Source organism: Rhagoletis pomonella, unplaced genomic scaffold, assembly GCF_013731165.1.
Source record: "Rhagoletis pomonella isolate Grant_MI unplaced genomic scaffold, Rhpom_1.0 Rhpom_scaffold_00012, whole genome shotgun sequence".
NCBI classification, from domain to species: domain Eukaryota; kingdom Metazoa; phylum Arthropoda; class Insecta; order Diptera; family Tephritidae; genus Rhagoletis; species Rhagoletis pomonella.
The window spans coordinates 18,151,545-18,174,535 of NW_023458566.1; the positions used below are offsets into that span (position 1 = coordinate 18,151,545).

At 38.5% G+C, this 22,991-nt stretch overlaps 3 protein-coding genes across 4 annotated transcripts in view; 2 read left to right on the forward strand and 1 right to left on the reverse strand.

The window, feature by feature from the left end:
- Positions 1-1,356: 1,356 nt before the first annotated feature.
- On the forward strand, positions 1,357-8,933 carry LOC118748009 (coiled-coil domain-containing protein 6-like). The gene is made up of 6 exons (XM_036482275.1): positions 1,357-1,678; positions 5,257-5,374; positions 5,438-5,528; positions 6,161-6,310; positions 6,377-7,111; positions 7,186-8,933. Exons 2-6 carry the CDS (start codon positions 5,259-5,261, stop codon positions 7,684-7,686), a joined length of 1,593 nt encoding a protein of 530 aa, XP_036338168.1. The 5' UTR covers positions 1,357-1,678; positions 5,257-5,258; the 3' UTR covers positions 7,687-8,933.
- Positions 8,934-16,628: 7,695 nt separating this feature from the next.
- The window catches only part of LOC118748010 (cell wall protein DAN4), an 11,012-nt gene continuing 4,649 nt past the window's right edge, over positions 16,629-22,991 (forward strand). Inside the window, exons 1-3 of one of the 2 annotated variants that reach the window (XM_036482277.1) lie at positions 16,631-16,740; positions 16,951-17,195; positions 19,929-21,312. In XM_036482277.1, the coding sequence (XP_036338170.1) occupies positions 17,123-17,195; positions 19,929-20,512 (657 nt within the window). In that variant the 5' untranslated portion in view covers positions 16,631-16,740; positions 16,951-17,122 and the 3' untranslated portion in view covers positions 20,513-21,312. Of the gene's footprint in view, positions 16,741-16,950; positions 17,196-19,928; positions 21,313-22,991 lie in introns of those variants that run through there. The other variant, XM_036482276.1, reaches the window with a different exon arrangement.
- The window catches only part of LOC118747501, a 3,189-nt gene continuing 2,518 nt past the window's right edge, over positions 22,321-22,991 (reverse strand). The window contains exon 2 of the mRNA XM_036481552.1: positions 22,321-22,985. Coding sequence (XP_036337445.1) covers positions 22,383-22,985 — 603 coding nt within the window. The 3' untranslated portion in view covers positions 22,321-22,382. The remainder of the gene's footprint in view (positions 22,986-22,991) is intronic.

Consider the following 22,991-nt stretch of genomic DNA (forward strand, 5'->3'; position numbering starts at 1 on the left):
TTCGTACTGGCAAATTCTTACAAGTAAAAATTTATCCAGTAAAATCCAGTAAAAACTTGCAAGTTCAGCTGTCATTTTTCGCTCTCTCAATTTCCCCTACTTTGCAAGTTTTTGCGTACGAAAATGCCAAAACATGAAAATTCGTAAAAACTTTTACTGGATTTTACTGGAAATGAGTAAAAAAACGCAACTATTGTTCGCGTTAAAATGCGTCGATTGATACCACTCTCGATTTGTTCCGTCCATTTTAACCTGGTACCCGTAAAGTGCACTACTACCATAACGGTGATATGAAAGCAATTCCTGCTCCACTCTCTTTTGTGTTTTCCATTTGTTTTTACACGCTTCAACTCTGTTGAATTCAAGTTTTTGGTTCTTTACCATGATAAAAAAAAATAGGAAGGAAGAACCGCTGAGAGGAATTTTTTAAATTCCTGACGTTTGCAAGTAATTTAATTTTAAAATTTTACACATAAACTCCCACACACATTCTCATTTTCAATCTTAAACAACAACAACTTTGAACAATTCCTTTTTTTCTCTCAATTTTATACGATTTTAAAATGTTGACAAACTTCAAAAAAATAAATCATGGTCGATACATAGAGTGAACGGTTTTACCTTACTATGCTTTTATCATGGTTTTAATCATGAAAACAAAAAATTTAAATTGTTCGAAATTGTTGTTGCTTGAGATTGAAAATGAAAATGTGTGTGTGCGTTTGTGAGTAAATTTAAAAATTAAATTGTTTGGAAACGTCAAGAATTTTAAAAGTGACTCTCAGCGGTTTTACCTTACTATATTTTTATCATGGTTTTAATTATCTTCATGTGAAGCTTTTTCTGATTATTTATGAAAGATATCTTCATTTTGAAGATAAATTTAACTTCTTGCAACACTGGCTTTGCCCGGGTGTGTGACATGAACCAAAAATACAAGATCACGTAAGAACGCGACGTTGTATTTGTAACTGGTTTTGAGAAAAAAGTTTGCGAAAGCGGGTTCGTCAGCTGAGCGTTTGTTTACATCACAAGCACCACTATTTTACACTTTTATTCAAGTAAAGAATAGTTAATTCAACATGGCAACACATTCTAAAGCATTTTGTTGCATCATTTTACCTAAATTGTGCGTTTAAAGTGGCTGACAATAATTTTGGCTAATTTTGGTTTTCGTTGTTTTCTTTGCTTTGTTTACTTTTCGCCCGTTTTCCAGTGAAACAAGATGGCGTAGAACCCGCTAAAAAAATCGACTTTTTCCACTGTCTTGTTCTTACGTGATCTTGTGTCTTTCGTTCATGGGTGTGTGACGGCACCTTAATATGGTGATTTGTTTTTGACAGTGCATACATCAATTCTTTCCCCTTTCCCTATCATTCTCTGAACAGTCATTTCGTAAAACAAAAAACGGCAAGAAACGAGAAAAATTTGCAAAACGGACTGATGTCGTTGTGGATTTGGAGCACAGAGCTGCTAATGGATAGGAAAAAAGCAATCTGCTAATACTGCTGAAAGATTTCCAGCTATAATTTTTCGAAAATTATTTGTACATTGTTAGAAGTAATTTTTCTTGAAAATTGAGAATTTCGGACGCAAAACCGAAGTGAAAGAGACCGGACGGAAACATAAAGGTTGCAGCGCCGCAATTTTCTGGTTGATCAAAAAAGGTGAAATTTAGGTAAGTTTATCAACTCATACATCAGATAAAAAAAATGGAAAAGTTTTGCATGGACAGGAATGTGAAAAATGGTGTCATAATCTGAGATGAATCCTTTATTTTATGACCATGAAATGCATGGGCGTGAACGCATTAAGCTGGTTAGGTGTGCGGATATTAATGAAAATTCAAAGGGGGTGGGCGTGGATATGTCGCTGCATTATTCCAACCAAATGAAAACTCAAAAGGCTTGCAAAGTCAATAAAAAAAAAAATCGAATATAAAACTTGAAATATACAGCTGATAAAACTTAAATTTTAGCGAAACACATGTGTATGATGTGGCGAGGGCCTGGCACTCACCGCATTCGACCGGGATGCCTTTGTTCTCTACATTTATGTATATACATACATATGTATATATGTAGATGCAAGGAATGATAAAGAAATAACGAGTGATACATACATAATATGTATGTAGGTATGTATGTACATATTTTTTGTAGTATATATATATGTACGTATTTACCTATTTGAAAGTGTATATATACATTTACATAAAATAGGTACATACATACATATGTGTGAAATGTAATGGGTTAGAATTTCCGCTTTCCATGTAGGTACAATGTATTAACACTGGCAAGAATATCACAGAAAGGTAACAGGACAACTCCAAAAATATGTCTATAAAATTTTTAAATTTTCGCTTCCACGCTTTAAAAGTTATTACAATGGTCCGAATGCATATTTATATATATACATACACCTGCGTTCAACTAAGTAGAAACGAAATTCAAAATGATATCGTTTGCAAATTATGTTTATTTTTTTATTTTTAATAATTTTGATTCAAAATAAAATTGAATCTGTAACAGGAACCACAATAATAAAAGTTTCAAAGCTACATAAATCGCAAAAAACATTAATCAAACTTCAAAAAATTGTCATCGAAATGTTCAAATTTTTAATCAGAATATTTAGAAAATTTACGGTTATGCTGTTATGTAGCTCTTTCAATATTGAAGTCTAAGGGTCAAAACATAGTGGAGCGGCGAGCAAAGCGAAGAGCTAGCATCGAGCAAAGCTTCAATGTTCTTACCCTAATGTTATATGGCAGAAAATGCGCCAACCCTCCACAAAAAAAAAAAATCTAAAAAATCTACGGTAATTTTTAACGACTCTAGACTTGCACTTTCTTAGACTACTATAGAATGGGCTACAGAACTGCATACCCGAAAATTTTCTAAATATTCTAATTAAAAATTTTGAAATCTTGATGACAATTTTTTGAAGTTTGATTTTTTTTTTGCAATTTTTGCTAGCTTTGAAACTCTTATTATTGTGGTTTCTGTTACAGATTGAATTATATTTAAAAAAAATAAACATAATTTGCAAGCAATATCATTTTGGATTTTGTTTCTAATTAGTTGTACGAAGGTGTACATACATACTACATACGTATGCATGTATGTACACATGTATGTATTTATATTAAAACAAAAATAAATTTGCTTTATTTAAAAAATGTGTTTTGTATCTGTTGATGGGATTTATTCGCAAGTAAATTTAATGCAAGTAATGGTAAAAAACGACGTAATTTGCTTTCACCTTCTCTTTACATAACGCGGGGGTCATTTACCTATCGCCAGTCAGTATAGGGTTATTACTTGGGCCCGGATTTCTATGCATTTAGTTTTTTTTTTGTGAGTCATAGGAACTTAAAGATTAACAAATGTTGCGAATCAAGAGTTTTGTGGTAAGTTGGCATTGATTTGTCAGTGCATATTCTTACATATTTTGCCTTTAATGCATATATAGGCATATTTTGTCAAAAAAAAGCTCATTTAATTGCATTTTTTATTAAACGCCGTTTGTCTTGGACGGACGAATCACTCCACAATTGCAAGAGCATTTGATGATTCCATGCAACTATTGGGTACTGATTTCGTCGAAAATTGTTTTAATGTCTCACTGACGCAGCGCCCTAACCGCCAAAAAGACGTAAGCGACATTTTTTTTCAAAATTTTATTTTTGATGCAGAATTGCATCTATATGCTCTACGGGCGTTTCTGCTTCAAAGAGAAATTTTTTGAAAAATATGTCACTTACATTTTTTTGGTGGTTAGGGCTCGATATGGTATAATCAGCAAAAGCGCTGAAGGTATTTTACCCAGAGTTACTGCACGTTACTTGTTTGGCACGCAATGTACCGAGTGGTCAGTGATGTTGACGATTTAATATCGAATGGGAAAAAATATTTTTAAAATCTGTTTTGCGCGTTGAAGCTTTTAAGAACATGTATCCCAATATCGCTCTTCCGAAACTGCCAATATTAACGAGATGGGGAGCATGGTGAGAGGCGGCAAAATATGTATGATTGCCTACATTTTAAGAGATTTCAAACCTTTTTCAAAGATCTAAATGATAGTGACGCTTCCTCAATATTGAAGGCGAAAAAAGCAATAGCTTCGAATTCGATTGATGCACGGTTAGCCTATATCAATGCAAACTACAGTTTCTTGTCGGAAATAATAAGTAAATTGGAAGGAAAAAAATCATTGGCTGAACAAGTGCATCTTGTGGAGACTGGTGTTACTACTATTCAAAGTGTGCAGGGTGAACTTGGGGAAAAAAATCAAGGAAAAATTGGATACCATTCTACAAAAAAATAAGGGGTTCAAGGAACTTAAGGGAATATCTGGATCACACGACTTGTACGACTGCCAAAATGTACAAATCGTTTGATCCCTGCTTAATAGCTATAATCCCAATGAACTAGCTCGCTTCAAGTTCTCCTTATACAAAACATTTTTGCGGCCAAATAGGGAAAGCTTTAATTTTGAAAATTTTAAAGATTTTTATTTGTTTGCCAATAAAGCGCTGACCAAAACAAATTAACAAAAAAAAAATTATGGAAATTAGATATCGTCGTTGTTTTTGAAAAACCGCCCATCGAGAAAACCGCCTAAATCGCCATTGTGACAAAAATGAAATTTGCTCACCCTGAACTCCAGGCCTCGAGATTTATGCATAAGAATCGTAAAATTGTTATTAAAACAACAGATTATTAAAATATTAGCCAGAGAAATTACCGCCTATCAATTGGTCAATGGGCGGTTTTGCATAAACATCGACGATATGTATTTTTAATTTATTAAAGTGCTTAATTTTTTTTAATACATACATATTTTAAAATTTTAGATATATATTTAATTAATTTGGAGTTTTTCGTGGCACTAAAAATTACAATATATCCTTGTGTTAATTATAAAATTGTAATAAAATATGAAAAGTAAATAAAGAAAAAGAAAAAAAACAAATGCGAGAAGTATTTTTGCATATTTTGTTTTTGGTGCGTATCTTTTAGTTTTTAGTCTACATTTTTGAGTTGTTAGTGCATTTTTTTTCTTTGTTAGTGCACATTATATGCGCATAATTTTAATTTTTTAGCGCATAAGAATCCGGGCCCTAGGTATTACATATTTTATCGGCCCGTTTATTAACGAAATATAATAAATTTCCCAACACTTAAAAAGTGAGGATACCATTACAAATGCCTTAAAAGTATATTAATTATTTAATATATATTCTTACAGATATGGAGAGTCCTTGTGAATCCGAAAGCTCCCTAGATGGAGGTACTATGCTTCCACCCAGTCCAGTATCTCGCGAACAATTACAAAAACGCATCGAGTCGTTGACACAACAAAATAAGTACGATTAGTTCGTATACCTGCTGTTAAATACTAACGAATACAACAATTTGCGTCTTTACAGAGTACTCAAGGCTGAACTAGACACATTTAAAATCAAATGCAAAGTGGTGCAGGAAGAAAATCGTACACTTAAGCAGGCATCGGTTATAATCGTAGGAGTCGATTTATATACATACATACATACATACAGATTTATCATCAATGCAATACTCATCTATTTGACCAATTTCAAATTTATCAGGAAAATTAAAAATTTTGTTTGTTTGTTATTTTTTGGAAGTGCTTATATGGTAGTTTGATGAAGTAAAAAAAAAAAATAAACATAAAATTTGGTTTGCAGAAAATCCGGTTTCGGTTGCCGGAAAATCGTTCCACAATACATCATATTCCTACCTCGTAAACACTACCAATCAAAAAGAAAAAGGTCAAGTGGGGCATTTTGATCGATAGTAACCATATGTTCCTTGATATATCGAGGGCTTATATTCAATACCCATGTAATTTTCACAAAATTGTGATTCTGATATAAAAACCCACCTGCCATCGACCATGATAAATCTAATCTTGCATATCGTTTGTTGTATGTAGAATTAACCATGTTTCTATCATGGAATTAACTATTGGATTGCAAAGTAAGAATTAATATCAGTGGTGACAGTTAAGTCCCAGTTGGGTTCTATTATCAGTTTTTATGAAAATTTCAAATGGAAAGAATTGGATATAAGCCCTCGATATGTAAATGTTGGTATTTAATAAATAAATATTTTTCTATACATTTGTCCAGCAAGCGAAAGCGGAACAGGAAGAGGAGTACATATCGAATACACTTCTAAAGAAAATTCAAGCCTTAAAAAAAGAAAAAGAGACTTTAGCACATCATTACGAACGAGAAGAGGAATGTTTGACAAACGATCTATCCCGCAAGTTAGATCAGGTATATTTTTATTAGGTTTCATTACAAGATTCGTTAATTTTTAATACACTTAAATTTCTTCCACAGTTAAGACAAGAAAAATGCAAGTTGGAGCAGACCTTAGAGCAGGAGCAAGAATGCCTTGTCAACAAGCTAATGCGTAAAATTGAGAAACTACAAGCCGAGACCGATAAAAAACAAACTAATCTAGAACAACTGCGTAGAGAAATGGTGGAGTTGGAAAATACATTAGAACAAGAACAGGAAGCTCTAGTTAACAAACTTTGGAAACGCATGGACAAGCTCGAGACAGAAAAGCGTTTGTTGCAGATTAAACTTGACCAGCCAGTTTCAGATCCTACCACTCCACGTGATATAACCAATGCCAATGGTGACACTGCCTCTAATTTAAGCTCTCACATACAGACATTGCGTTCAGAGGTGCTTCGATTGCGTTCTAATCTTGCTTCTGCACAAAAGGAGGCAACAAAAAAGTTACAACAATTTGCACAAGAAGAGAAAAGTATACGCGAAGAAAATGCTCGTCTGCAGCGTAAATTAAAACTCGAAGTAGAGCGACGCGAAGCTCTCTGCCGTCACCTATCGGAGTCGGAATCGTCTCTGGAAATGGACGAGGAGCGATTCTACAATGAAAACGTTTTAGGAGCCGCAGGATCCGCTAGTGGTTTGGGCAGTGTTGCTGCTGTGAATACTCGTCAACGCACCATTAGCAGCCCTGTCTCACACAGCCCATCGAACAGTCGCCCACTCAGTCCTGGCACGGCACAACAGAATCGCTGTTACGCATGTGGTCAAATTGTGGTAATTACATATATATATATATATCTATGCACTTGAACCCAGCACTGAACTTTTTTTTTAACTGTAAATTTCAGAATCGGCGCGCCAGTGAGCGGTTTATAAAACCGGCATTGCCGACACCTATGTTGGGACTCAATACGTCGGCTCCTAATGTTCTTTCTGCTACTTCACTTTTGGGATCCGCCGGAAGTGGTGGGGGTGCTAGTACTAACCCCGGCTCATCTGGTGCTCCTTTTAACTCTTCCACTTTATTCGGAGGCGCTACCGGCGGTCCAAGCTTCTTACAGAATTTAAACACTGAACGTTTAAACATTGGAGGGGCTGGCAGTGGGGGTTCGGGCTTGCTCGCTGGCAATAATGGCAGTATCAATGTGGGATTAGGCTTGGGAAGTGCTTCTATGAACAGCAATTCAGGGACGCTCTCGCAGACTTCCAATCCAATGAATATTAACATCAATAATTCGTCCAATACTAACAATTCATCGCTGTCTGCATTTACACCAACAAACACAAACACAACAACTTCATTTGCACAGCCAGCAAGTCCCATGGACACATCCGTCTACAAAGAATAGATGGCGGTCTTAATTTTTTCTCAAAAAGAATATTTTTATAGATAAAAAACAATTGATCCCAACATGGCTGATATTTTAATGTGGAGTTGATTTAAAATTGACTTAGATACATACTATGGATTTTTGGAGAGTTCGTTGGATTTCTGAAATTTAATAAACGAATGGAAAAACATTTTTGGAAGCAAAATAAAAAACAAAACATGATAAAAACATGGGAACAAGATGTAAAAGACGATCGGTAAATAACTTTGGATAGGAAAGATGAATGCCACACTTCAGAGGTAATTACAACGATATAAACAAACAACTTACCTGTTCGTAATTAATTACAATCAACGCTCACTCACTCACCAAATATACCTTCTTAAACATTCGCTAAATAAATGCTAAATTAGCTTTTAGAAGAAAACATATTAATTTGAATTTGCTCAATTTCCGCCGCAATACCAAGGCATATAATATAATAAGTCCTCGACGAAAATTTGGAGAATTGTGCTCTGCGACGAGAGCGATGCTACATAGAATTTTCCGCTTTGACGCCAATGTTGCTAAGCAAAATCCATATAATAGCCCTACCAATACAATTGTGAAGCTGTATTTTATTCGTGTATCTTTATTTTTCTTTTGCACACTTAAATAACCTGCATCTATTATATATACATACATACATACATATACCGCAAAGAATATGAATACGTATTAACATGCTAATAAATTTCTGAGAAATTGATAGATTCAAAAAACTGTATAAATAAATGATAAAATTAAGCTTGGGTAAACAGGCGAACAACCCAACCACTTAACATTGCTAGCTATGGATTTAAAGGATGTTCGCGAGCAGAACATAAATATACAATATTATGCATGGGTAAATAAGAATTAATATTATATACGTACACAAATTTAAAGGCAAGTTAAATTGAAATCAAATAATCAATGTTTGTCCATTTTAAGAACAAATGCTTCATGCATATTTAAGTGAATTTACTATGAAAATCAGTAATGCATCAAAAAGTAATAGCAATCGGTGTAATGTCCAAGTAAAAGCCATTTCGAAGTAAAAGGGATTTAAACAAATCCTAATATGGTTGAATAAATTAACTAACCCTATTTTAAAAGCGATTTGTATTTTAGTTTCAAAGAAAACTGCAGACGAAGATGTAGGCTGAAAACATTTAAATTTTTGGAATTTCTCTTGTCACTTAAAGTAAAGAAATAAAGTTTACATGTAACACAAGTAATATGTACTAAATAAATGTGTTTAGTTTTATTTGCTTCTGGAAATTTATAGCTTATCGCCTTAGGTAGCCTTTACATGGGTCGAGTTTCTAGTCGATTTTTGTCGTACAACCAAAATCGACCCGCCCGTTTACTTGGCAATTCAAAAATGCTTTGTCTAGCGATTTCTCATTCTCAACAGCTTCACAGACATTTTTTATTCTAAAATCCCGGTACCAAAAGCTAATAAATTTGATGAAAATTATGAGAAACAAGTTAGGAATCCGAACAATAGAAAAATTACAAAACAAAAATTGAGTTCGCTACAGGTTTTTGAGCGAGAACTACGGTAGTTACGAAAGGTAAAAAGTTGTTGTTGTAGCGGCTACAACAACCCCGTCCAGATCGGCTAGTCCTGCAATCAATGTCAAGATCTACTAGCGGTAGCCCCAGGAAGCGTGCAGCCTCGATAGGGTGGGGTTCAATGGGCATGCGAAGAGATGCTGTGAGTCATGGCGTCTCTCCTCATGCCGGGCATTCGTTCAGAACATATTCGCTAATATTGCTGAGGTATGAGTTCAACCTGCTGCAGTAACCTGAGCGCAGTTGGGCTATTGTGGTTCGAGACTCCCGAGGTAGACGAAGTTCTGTTTCGTCCACGTCTGGTGGTTGTGTGCCTAGAACGGAATTCACAGGTCGGGAGTCTACATACCTCGAGACTGCCTCTTTGTGAATGCCGTTCAAGGCCTGTCGATAGGCTGTTGGGTCCAGAGGTTGTTTTATGTACCTCTGTACTTCGTCCGTCAGTTCGTAGAGATGCCTCCTGACGTGCCTGAGCGAGGGCTCTTCTGCAAGCAGTTGTATGTTTGGTTGACCACGTCTGTGGCCGGCCGATTGCCTTGTATGTTGCCAGCAACATTTCTTTGTCTTTGCCACAGGTGCTGCCGGCTAGCGACTTGAGGACCTGGTTGCGGCTCTGTACTTTGTTGACAATTGTGGTTGTGTGCGCTGAAAAGGAGAGTAGACTGTCGAAAGTTACTCCGAGGATTTTCGTGCTATTCACCGTCGGAATTGGTTCGTCATCGATGTGAATCCCCAGCTGCAGTCTGACCTCCTTCGTCCAGGTGGTGAAAAGGGTAGCTGAGGATTTTGTAGGGGAGAGGGTTAGGCGCCTTGCAGTGAAGAAGCGTGAAAGCTTGGACAGGTTACCGTTAACTTTTGAGCACAAGTCATCAATTGCATTCCCAGACGCCATTATCGAGCAATAGTCAACGCAAAAACTCCATTTGGTGGTTGAGGGAACTTAGAAATATAAAAGTTGAACAGTAATGAAGAAAGGGCACCATCCTGTTGAACCCCTTGTTTTATTTTCGTGGGTTTGCTGAATTTGTCTGTAAACATTCCTGGCGACTGTCGATCACTCAGATAATTCACCGACCACCGTTTGAGGCTCTGTGGGAGAGAGGAGGCCTCTATGTCTTCTAGTAGCGTGACTGACGGTGTCAAACGCCTTTGACAGATCCAAAGCTGCTAGAACAGTTCTCTCACAGGGGCGGTTACGGTTTAGGCCTCGGGTTATTGGGGTCTTTATGGCATTAAGTGCTTTGTTGTGCTGTGCACTTTACGGAAACCTGATGCTTCGTTGGGGTCAGGTGGTTCGTATAACACGGTAGTAGCAAGGCCTCTGGTGTCTTCGCTACCAGGGAAAGGAGGCTCATCTGTTTGAGCAGTAGGACCACTCTCACCTTTTTCAGATGTCTGGAATGACGAGAGTGGCCATTGACACGTTGAGGACCATGGTTAAATAGTCTAATCCTGCAGGAACAACACTTTTCAGCATCAGCATGCATATTCCGTCGGGTATCATGGCTCTGGAGGCTTTCGCCTTCCCGATGGCTACCTGAATTTCAAAGCTAGTGAAAGCAAGAAGCGCACTTGTTGGCAGTTTGTGCAGCCTTCTAGTCACTCTACGTTTGGCTTTGTCCGCCGGAGGATGTAGGGGCTAAAAAAGCTCGCGCGTCGCACCGGATCCGAAAGGGCGCAGTCGCCGAAAGAGATTTCGACTCTGTCGTCGCGCTTCGTCCGATTGGAAGGTGCGGCCCTGTGATGGTAGTGGGCAGCGTCGCGGTTGGGACTTGCGACCGCGCTTCGACGCAGCCACAGCCTAATCACTGTCTTACGAAAAACCAACTTGCCGCACGCACCAGCCTCGGTAAAGATTTGCCAAAATTCAATGGTAAGCCAGAAGAATGGCCCTTGTTTATGGCCACCTACCAACAAACAACGGAAATGTGCGGGTTTTCTGACGCCGAAAACTTATTACGCCTGCGTCAATCACTGGAGGGAGCAGGACTGCATTTCGTGAGAAATCTATTGCTACATTCTTCATGTGAACCCCAGATACTGGAAACTCTAAAAATTAAAATCGGTCGCCCAGATCTTATCATCGCCGTGCTACTGACTAGGATCCGTGAAATACCAGCATTGAAGGAAAACCGACTCGAGGCCCTGGTTGAATAGCGTTGGGGGTGCAAAACGTGTGCGCGACCATGAAGGCTTCGAACATGTTGTGCCACTTGAACAACCCAGGGTTAGAGCAAGAATTAGTTAATAAACTACCGGGACTGCTAGCAGAGTTGTGGGGTATGCACAAAATAAAACTGTCTTCATGCAACTTCGAAAGCTTTGCGGACTGGCTGTTTCAACTAGCCCAAGAGGCGAACAGCGTGCTCAAACCTTGTACCCCCGCGAAGTCTACTGCCAAACGCGGCTACTTGAATGCGCATGCGGGTAACGTCAGTGTGGGGAGAAATGGACCGTGCATTGTCTGCCACGGATGTTGTGGTTCTCTTGACTCATGTATCACATTCACGAGTGCAAATAGGTCCGAACGGTGGGGACTTATACGCCAGCATTCCATATGTCTTCGCTGTCTAAAGGTGCACCACCGCCTTCTGTGCGCTTCTACTGCCGTATGCGGAACGGATGGTTGCATTTCGATTCACCATCCTTTGCTTCATAACAAGCAGGCCTTCCCGGTCAGCTCACCACTCGCTAACCATGTGCTTAATGCTCACGATGGTGCAACTGACTCAATTCTATTTCGGATTTTGCCTGTAACGCTCTTCAATAACAACAAAATACTTCAGACGTATGCCTTCTTTGATGATGGCTCTGCGCTTACGGTTATGGACGTTGAGCTGCAGGAGAAACTACAAGAGAAGGGCGCCTCGCAACCTTTATGCCTCAGATGGACTGCTAATACTCACCGCTATGAGGATAACTCCCAAGTAATGGATTTAAATATTTCTGGAGCCGATACTAAAAAACGTTATGTGCTAAAAGACGTACTCACAGTGCGGAAGCTTGAATTACCAACCCAGACGCTCGATGCACGCGATTTGCAAACCAAATACTCATACTTGAAGGGCCTACCATTGCCCTCCTATGTAAACGCTGTGCCCGAGTTGCTAATTGGCCTCAACAATAGCCGTCTAGGCTTAAGTCTCCGCGCACGTGAAGGCAGCGATAACGAGCCGGTATCCGAAAAGACGCGTATGGGGTGGACGCTGAAAGGGGTTACTGGAAAGCAGCAGCAAGTGGTCAAGGATTATATATGCTTAGATAACCTCGAAGTCATTCAACAACCTAACGGCTAAGGAGGACGAATATGCAATCGATATTGAAGTCAACTACGAAACGCATCGACGGTCGCTTTGAAACCGGCCTTATTTGGAAATACGCCAACGCCACTCTCCGGGATAGCCTACCATCTGCTTTGCGGAGAGCTAAATGTTTGCAGGCAAAACTCGCGTGTGAACCGGAACTTGTCAAAATTGTGTCAGGCACGATTGCAACCTATGTGGCCAACGGGTACGCCAAACCTCTAGATGACGGAGCGTTATCGGAAAAGGGGTGTTGGTACCTGCCGATATTTCGTGTACGTAACCCAAATAAGCCGCAAAAGGTTCGAATCGTCTGGGATGCGGCCGCTAGAACGAAGGGAGTGTCCCTCAACTCCATGCTTTTGAAAGGACTTGATCAGCTTACGTGTCTGGTATATGTCCTGCGAAGGTTCCGGCAGAAGCAGTAGCTGTGAGTGGGGGGTTGCAGGATCAGAACTACCAGCGTTTTCTGTGGTTTGAGTCAGGAGATGTTAATCCGTCAGTTTTCGTGACGTTCGGGGCTACCTGTTTACCTAGTAGCGTTCAGTACGTGAAAAACTTAAACGCGGAAGAATTTCGCAGCAGCCATCCGAGGGCCGTGGAGTGTATTGCCGGCAACCACTACGTCGACGATATGCTCGACAGCGTCGACACTGAGGAGGAGGCTATCCAGCTGGCCAGGGACGCAAGTTTCGTTCATGAACAAGGTGGATTCCATATGAGGAACTGGCATTCAAACTCGGAGAGGGTATTGCGAGCGTTGAAGATCAACAATACGGACCGTGAAGTAAGTTTAAACTCTGACCAAAAGATACCAGCCGAGAAGGTTCTAGGTCTATGGTTGACCACTCAGGAAGAGTGCTTCACATTCTGCGTGGCCCAAAATCACAAAAACAAGAACCTGCTTCTTAATGACCGCTGTCCAACAAAGAGTGATGTACTAAGTATAGTCATGAGCATCTTCGATCCGTTAGGGCTTCTAAACTTCTACGCCATTTATGCAAAAATAATGTTGCAGGAAGTTTGGCGATCTGGGTGCGGTTGGGATGAATACATTCCCGAAGAACAGTATTTAAGTTGGCAGAAATTGGTGAGACTTCTGCCCAAGATAGAGACCTTAAAAATACCGAGGTACTATTTTAAAAATGTGGAGTGTGGGTCCGAGCTGGAGATGTACGTCTTCGTGGATGCCAGGGAAAACGCTTATTCGGCTGTACGCTATCTTCGCCACAACAACAAGAGAATCGTCGACTGTGCGCTAGTGGGTAGCAAAGCAAAGGTGGAACCGTTGAAAATGTTATCAATCCCGCGACTTGAGTTGCAGGCTGCTGTTTTAGGCGCTAGATTAGCTGCAGGACCGACTCTCGCACCGTTTTAGCTTGGATCCATTCTGATCATCGTCGTTACTCTCAGTTCGTTGCGTTCCGAGTAAGCGAATTGTTAGAGCTTACGGAGGTGAAGGTTTGGCGATGGCTTCCTTCACTGTAAAATGTGGCAGACGATGCTACCAAATGGTCCACATCACCGGAGATTCTAGCGAAAGTCGATGGTCCAGAGGACCGCACTTATTGCGACGGCAGCGACCAAACGACATAGACAGCACTGAAACAACCTACGAAGAGCTTAGATCTCGATATGTAGGTTACCATGGCGCTGCCCTACCACATCACGAGTACCTGGCAATACACGAACGTTTCTCTCGATGGTCTCGCCTTCTGCGTGTAACGGCAACAGTATTTCTAAGTATTCGTATCTGGAGGCTCTACCGCAAATTAAGTCCTTCGCTTCGTCAACCAATTGATCAAGATGACCTTAAGCGCGCCGAAATACATTTGTGGAGAGAGGCTCAGTCGGACGTATTTGGGGATGAAATCGCCGTACTTTCGAAGGGAAAACCAGTAAGCCGAACGAGCTCTATATATAAGCTTTCACCGTACTTGGATGAGGTCTCCGTCCTACGACTCAGGGGCAGGCTCAGTCTGATAGGGCATCCGGATCCAGTTATATTGCCTAGAAACCATAACATAACTCGCCTGATTGTTCTGGACTACCACATCAAGTAACTCCACGGAAGCGCAGAGACAGTAATAAATGAATTACGGCAAATTTTTTACATACCTCGACTACGAGCAGTGGTCAAAAAGGTACGTCGTGACTGTCAAGTATGTCAGCTTCGCAATAAAAAGCCACGACCACCGAAAATGAGCTGTCTACCCCCGGCACGAGTAACAGCATTCGTTCGTCCGTTCACATACGTGGGGGTAGATTACTTCGGTCCTCTACTAGTAGCGGTACGCAGGAGTACTGAGAAGAGGTATGGAGTGCTCTTCACATGCCTCACGACGAGAGCCGTGCACTTAGAAATAGATTATTCGTTGTCTACGGATTCGTGCATTCTCACCATTCGAAGTTTTATGGGTCGACGAGGGGTACCATGCGAGATCCGGAGTGACAACGCCACTACTTCTAAAGCAACGCAGCGAGAACTCACCACGGCCTTCAGAGAAATACCAAGGAAAAGCTTCAAAGCACCTTTACGAATTCCTCTATGCAGTGGAAATTCATACCACCGGCGTCACCGCATATGGGCGGTGCCTGGGAGCGCCTCGTGCGCTCAGTGAAGGACAACCTGTCGAGGGTATTGCTAGCATCACGTCCCTCCGACGAATTGCTCCGCGGCGGTTTAATGGAGGTTGAATCGATCATAAACTTACGACCATTGACTTACATACCTCTCGATCACTGCGAAGACGAAGCGCTCACACCAAACCATTTTCTCCTGGGTAGTTCTAACGGGATGAAACCGCTACTCGAGCATACTAGAAGGCCAGAATCAATGAGAATAATCTGGAGATATGCACAACAATTGGCCGACTTATTCTGGAAGCGTTGGGTGCGCCAATATCTACCGGTGATAACGCGCCGCACTATGTGGTTCGAGGCCGTAAAACCGATTGAGCAAGGAGACTATATACACGATATAGTGAATCCCAATGGACCCAGAAACTCTTTGCCGAAGGGTCGAGTGATTTCAGTCAGGGTATGCCCTGATCAACAAGTAAGAAGCGCCGTGGTAAAGACTAGCGCCGACATATATGAGAGACCAGCAACGCGACTTGCCGTTCTTTCTATTGTTGCTCCGCAGGATCGGGTAAATCCGTAGGATATACCGGGGAGGAGTGTTGACAAAAATACGGCAACACCGCAGTTGCTTGATTGAAATTTGTTTGGGGACGTTTCCCGTTTTTGACATTTGGTTTGACTTTCACCGCCAAAAGAGACTAGACTTTTTCAACTTGTTTAAAATTATATAAATCGAATTCTTTAAAGTAAATCAGAATAGATCCTTCTAAATACCAAAGTAAGTACATATTGAACATATGTAATTGAAGTTAAACTCAAGGAATAAAATGAATCCGCAGATATTTCAAACGTTACACAACAATAAATGCGTTTTGAGACTTTGGGCGTGGGATCTAACCTCTGAATTTTAACACTGGTAATTTTTTTGGTACTAAATTTCCGGTTACAAAAAATTTCGTCATATTTGAAAAACTACTTGCGTGGTGTATTTGGCTCCTTAGTTATATTGAAAATGGTACGGCAACACTAACGAAATCCATTCTGCACTCTAGATCTAGCTAGAAATGGCAGTGCCAAAAACACATCGACTTTTTCTTTGATTCGATGCATCGAAATGTACATCGATATTTTCTGACGCATCAAAGGCCATACATCGATGCATCGATTTGCATAAGATTTTGCAGATGATGTTTCACAACGATGTTATTAGCAAAATCGTACAAAGTTAGATATAAAATACTGCAACTGAGTAGTAATGTTTCTAACGGAATTTTTTATAGCCATTTGAATAGTTTGGTCAAAGTTACCTCTCTTGTACAATTGTACAATTCATTTGTACCATGCATTTTAGACGGTTCAATGACTACATACGTCAGTTCTGAAAAAACATCGATGCATCGATACATCGCCTATTTATACATCGAGTGGAAAAATTTCGATGCATCGGAGCCAGACATCGATATTTTCGATGCATTGATGTTTTTTCGACATTCCTAGTTCCAGCCAGTCAGCTAATCTTTTCAGGAGAATAGGCGATTAATTGATATCATTTTCCATAGATATATTTATTGTTGCAAAGATAAAAGTGGTTAGTAAATAAGCAAATTATTTGAAATCAATTGTTGCGGATAATAAATCATCAACAACTCTCCTTTATGCAGAATATATATACATATATATAAGACAATAAAAGTCCATATACGAGGGTGATAATTCTGCAGCACGAAAAATCACTGTTGCCTGCATTTCTCCGCCCATCTTCTTGTTTACGCATTTAATCACCCTTCTTTTGTTGCAGCAAATTTAGTACTAATCGGAAGATTCGAACAACGCAATACTACAAAACTGATGTCCGTAATTAATTGCGTGGATTTGCATTCTGCCTGAACCTGTGGATATTATTGCGAGAAAATATCTGTGCACTGTAGCAAACGCCAAGAAAATCCTTTGTTGAAAGAATCGGATCAAACATGAAATCATCGATGACGGGAATGCTGTTGTGCTGCCTTCTGGCAGGACTTTGGTCATCTGCTTATTGTCAAGGTATAATATACATACATATATACGTTGTATAATTAAAAAGAAATAACTCGACGTTTCAAACGATTGGAAATTAAATATAGAACTAAGGCAGTGGCCCACGTATCTTTCTACATATATGCATACATATCGCACACCGTCTTCAAAAGAGTCACAACTCCAAATTTGGCATTTTTGAAAATATGCGCTAAAAATGTACACACAGCTTTTATTTACCTTTCAGCAAAAGCTGGAGTAAATTTTTGTTATAATTTGTTTAAAAAAAACCATATGATTAGCATGTGCTACGAAATAGTTTTTCGCATTTTCTGACGAACGTTTTATATTGAGTTGTGACTTTTGAAGACGGTGTGCGATATGTATATCACAGTACCACAGTACATGTATGTATGTATTCTCTGTAATAACGACATAACTCAAAAAACGAAGCCCATACTTCTGTTAAAGTTCTTAAGATAAGGATTATAAACAGTAGGTAGTAAGGATTTTTTAGTTTTGTGTTCTATCGTTATTGCCGACGACCTTCGATATGTACATAATACATATCATCGTTTGAAGTACAAACCCGCGTATCGCCATTCTGCAAAACTGCGTAACTTACATTAGCTGCCAAAAATTGGATTTGCTCACACAAGCTCTTGGCTCAATCCTTATCCATTCGTCCTGAAATATACTAGCCAGAAATGCGATTGCTTTATAAAAAAAAAGAGAACCCTTATGAAGTATGAGTGTTTATACTCTCTAGAAAATAAATATATATAATAATAATACCTTATCTTGATACGCGGTTTTGTACTTTAAACGACGATATCGAGCCCTAACCGCCAAAATAACGTAAGCGACATTTTTTTTCAAAATTTTCTTTTTGATGCAGAAATATTCCTAGAGCATCTAGATGCATTTCTGCATCAAAAAGTAAATTTTGAAAAAAATGTCGCTTACGTTATTTTGGCGGTTAGGTCTCGATATGTATACGCTTTGCAGTGGACAAAAGAACGAAAATCTGTCTTTGTGTTTGTTGCTGATAAGTTTATTTTGCGCTGAAAACTAAATATGTACACTATACAAATGTATTTGTTTGTTTTGATACTTTCATATATTTATTTGCAAAACGTACATACATACCCACAATGACTCACTGGAGAAGGTTTGCAATTTTATATGAAAAAAAGTCTTATCGGATTTCATTATTGAATTTTCAAAACTGGTTGAATAATCGAATACAAATTTATTAATATTGCGCATACACATTTATTAATGATTAACATAAGCAAAACAAGTAGTTACAAAACTTTTTGACAAGCTTTTATTAGAGAACATTGGATCCGCACACCACCTAATGGCTAAATTTTTTATGGAGTTATTTCCTTCCATTTACATATGTTATACATATCGACACCTGAGTGGAAAATCAACCTATGTCGGCAGCCAGTTCGAAAACGCCCTATCTCAGAATACTTTCCAACGACGTCCTACCGCAGAATTTGATCGAAGAACGCCCTATATCAGCACATTTTCAGTAAATTTTCAGTTATCAGTCAGGTTATTTTTTGAACGGAATTTTGAAATAGGGCGTTTTACAATCAAATTCTGAAGTAGGGCGCTCTTGAAAAGTTTTCTGAGATAGGGCGTTTTCGAACTGGCTGCCCAGATAGGTCGATCTTCCACTCAGGCAGCGATATACAGCTACGGTCAAAATAAAGCAGCAAAATTCAAAATGATGCTGTTGGCAACTCATCTTTAATAATAATTAATAATTTTCATTGAAAATATGGGTCGATCTACATATATCAGATACCACATATATACATAAAAGTATTAAAACTTGCACAAAGTTCAAAAAAAACTAATTAAATTAAAAAAAAAATGTTCATCAAAATTTAGATTTTCTTAAAAAGATTTCGAGTATGCAATTTTATAGTCCCTTCAATTTTAGTATAATAAAATGCAAGTTTCAAGTCGCTAAAAGTTACCGTTGATTTTTGTTTTTTTTTTTGTCGAGGGTGTTGCGCATTTTCTTTTCCATATAATGCATGAACAAAACTTACTTTTATGTGGAAGAAAATGCTAACTCCCTCCACAAAAAAAAATCTCAAATATGAACCATATCGGGCGATAAAAAAATAGTCAGGATGCTGGTTAAAAACTAATTGCAAGATTTGCAGGCGAAACTTAATAAAATCTTGTCATAGTATTGAATAACTGTACATGTTTTCTGACAACCGTTACTTGTCAATAAGCTGAGTCGATACGGTGCAAAAAACAAAGCGCTGGATACAATCGTATCTCTCTGGAAGATTTTTAAAGGTACGGGTTAACGGCCATACATATATCACACGTATGATAATAATATGTTTTAATAAAAAATGCCGAGCCTTTCCATTGCAGTTTCCTATCTTCTGTATATGTATTGAGTTTCTTCAATTTAAGCTTTAAGTTATTCACCTTTTTACAGTAATGATTCGGAATTCAATTTAACAATTGATATACATAGCTGCCAAGTTCTGCTCCGACAAATTGTATCGCAAAGATCTAATAGTCGTTGTGCAGCCATTAACTTTTTTGGGTGTGCGTTATTAGTCTTTCGTACATATTTAAGAAATTTTAATAACATTTTTACCTTTTACTTATATATACGTAGTTATTTATACCAGCTAATAAGGATGTAGTGTAAAGCCGATTGGTGTAAATGAATAAATAAATTAAAATATAATCTTTAATTTTATTTACTTAAAGCACCTAGAAATGCGACTGATGACAATAAATCAACGGCAAATGTCAAAGATCTTACACCGTCTGATTCTGTTGCAACCAAAAACGACTCAACGAGCTTGAAAGCATCAACAGAGACAATTACTGCAGATCCTACTACTACCACACAGGAGTCAGTAAACACTAAAGAAACTCTATCAACAACGGATCAAAATGCAACTGCAACTTCTACAGCGGCAGCACCTGACCAAAACACCACCACTACAACTGCTCCTCCAACAACAACAACCCTACCGACCACTTCTACCACAGCTTCGCCAAACACTACCACTACCACTCCATCGACGTCCACCACAACAACCGTTGCGCCAGACAACAGCACAACAACCGTTGCGCCAAACAACAGCACAACAACTGTTGCGCCAGACAACAGCACAACAACTACGACCACAACAGCTGCACCACCAACTCCGCGTCCACCATGCAATCATTTTGATTTTCCATCCTTCATTGGTGGTATAGTATTGACGTTGGGCATTTTGGCCATCAGTTTGGTTGCCTACAAATTTTACAAGGCCCGCAACGAGCGCAACTACCACACCCTTTGAGCCGCCACTGCTTTTACGTCGGCATTTAAAGCAGCAGCCAACACAGCGCCGTCCAATTCAAGCAGCATAGACGTCGAACGTGTGCGTTTCGTACAGCCCTCGTTTCCGTTGCGATCACCACCACAACCCGCTCCATCGGCAGAGTCCTCCGGCGCTGCTCCACCATCGTCACCATCCATTCGACAACGGTTGCTGCAAACATAATCAAATACTGAAAAGTAAATAATGGATGTATTAAGTAAACTTCCCTCTTTCTAATTAAATATCTGTGTATATCCAACAACAGTAATAAATATCTTTCTGCACTCTATGTAAAACAAAAACTGCATACATAATGTAGTTAAACTATGCCACACAAAATGCGTAAAGTTTCTAATATCTTCTCCGCTAATATCCCAAAGGTAAAATTTACTTTAAAAATAGAAAAAACTTTGGATTAGGAGTGTTAGCTGGTTTGCCGCTTATTTACTCGGGTTATTTTAATGAAATTTCATTTAAATTTTCCGTACATTAGTATGAAAATATGGATTTGAAAGTAATTGCTAAATATTAAAGGCGGCTCGACTGTTTAATTAAACCAGAATGAAGACTATTTTTTTTTGTTTTAATTGAAGGATTGTTAAAAAGTCACATAATGCTCCATAAACTATCATTTAGATTCCCTAAATCGAGTGCAATGAATATGCAACCTTGGTTTATTCGAAGATGTCGCTCCTTCTATTACTGAAATTGGTGCTCGAAAACCTGTACTAAATATATTTTAACGTACCCATACAAAAATAAACCAATGTATGGATGTGCAAACAGGCAAAAATGTTTAATAATTTCTTAATGAAATCAAAGTGCTGGCGGTGTTTATCTTGTTACGAAACAATTGTGTATGAGTAACTTAAGTGAGGTGTAGATACTTGTTTAAACAAAATTAAATCACATAAACATGTATGTATTTAGAAAAAAATGCAGTGCATACATATCGTCACCTGAAATGCAAAATAACGTATCATCATCGTCACTGAAATGGGAAAAAGTCGTAAAATTTTTATTTTTTTTTTGCATAAAACGATGTGGGGAGTGAGTTGTAATTTGATGAAATCAAACAAAAAGTGAATTTTGAATTTTTTATGAGTTACCGACTTTTTGCATTTCAGGTGACGATATGTATGCATATTATATTAAAAACAAATGCGCATACCTTCATGGAACAGCAAGCATGCACACTAAGCGTATTACTGAACATGTGTAATGCAATAAATTAATTTACTATCACTTGCTTAAAACTACGTAATTGAACTAATGCGATTCAAATATGTACTATATATTCGCATTTATAATTATGTATTGCCGGTTTACTTTATAATTTGAAATAAATCCTAAAATATGTGAACAAACTATTTAATACTTTCAAGAAATTCGTTATGGGGATGTGGCTCTGGCACTTTCGTTTTGGAATATTTATGTAATTTTCCGTTGAAAGATGCAGTTTTGGTACTTGCAGTTGAAATCCAAGGACCTTAAACGGTTAAACGGTTATAATAAAAATCAATTTAACCGTTAAAATTGGATATCTATTTTTCTGATCCAATTAAACGTTTATGGCCTTATTCATAAAAAATAAAGTAGCTTTATAATAAAAGCTTTATAAATTGAAAAATGTATGAAAACGTCAATTTATAAAGCTCTTTAAACCTACATTATTTTTTATGAATAAGACCATTAGATTATGATTTTTATTTTTGGGTCCATATTGTAGTCGTTATTTACAGATTTAATTTTTTTTTATATCATAGAAGATTATACGAGAGCGACTAAATATTTTTTTTATTGTTTAGATTTTTCTTGGACAGTTTTAATATTTTAAATTTTATTTCTTTTAGTTTTTTGCCGCAGGCTGCAAACCCTTGGGACCCTTCCGTCTATCTTTGGTCTTTGATTTACTTCTGGGCTTCTTAAGCTGCTGCGTATCGTATCGAATTTTAAGTTCCGTTCCACCCAAAGATTGTTTCTTTTTTACTGCTGCACGCGCCTCCATTGTCGTGGGTAACGTGACTGCGGCTATACTAGAAGCGATCAAGTGACCTTTTCGTGGTTTTATTTGCACATCAACCGCTGTTGGGAATAACCGGCGCACCTCCGCTTTCGAGGCACTTCGAGGCAGATTTGTTATAACAATCGACGATGTGAAATTTTTCGCTCGCAATGCTAATTTACTCGCATGTCTTAAACGCGCCTTTGCTTTCTTCTTCTCTAAAGCATTTATTCTGCGTTGAACGAGCTCCTGGACAAATTCCGAGTTCTCTGTGCGTGGAATCGATACAACGATTTTCATTTCACTTTTCTTCGCCGAAGCTTTTATTGCCTTGAAGGCAATATCGCGGTCTTCTCGTGAATTGAAATCAACGAGGCAGAAACGTGCGTGTTTCTGTCGGGGTTTATGAGCCTTCACAATCAGAGGAGACAGCGTCTTTGCCTGTTCCTGAAA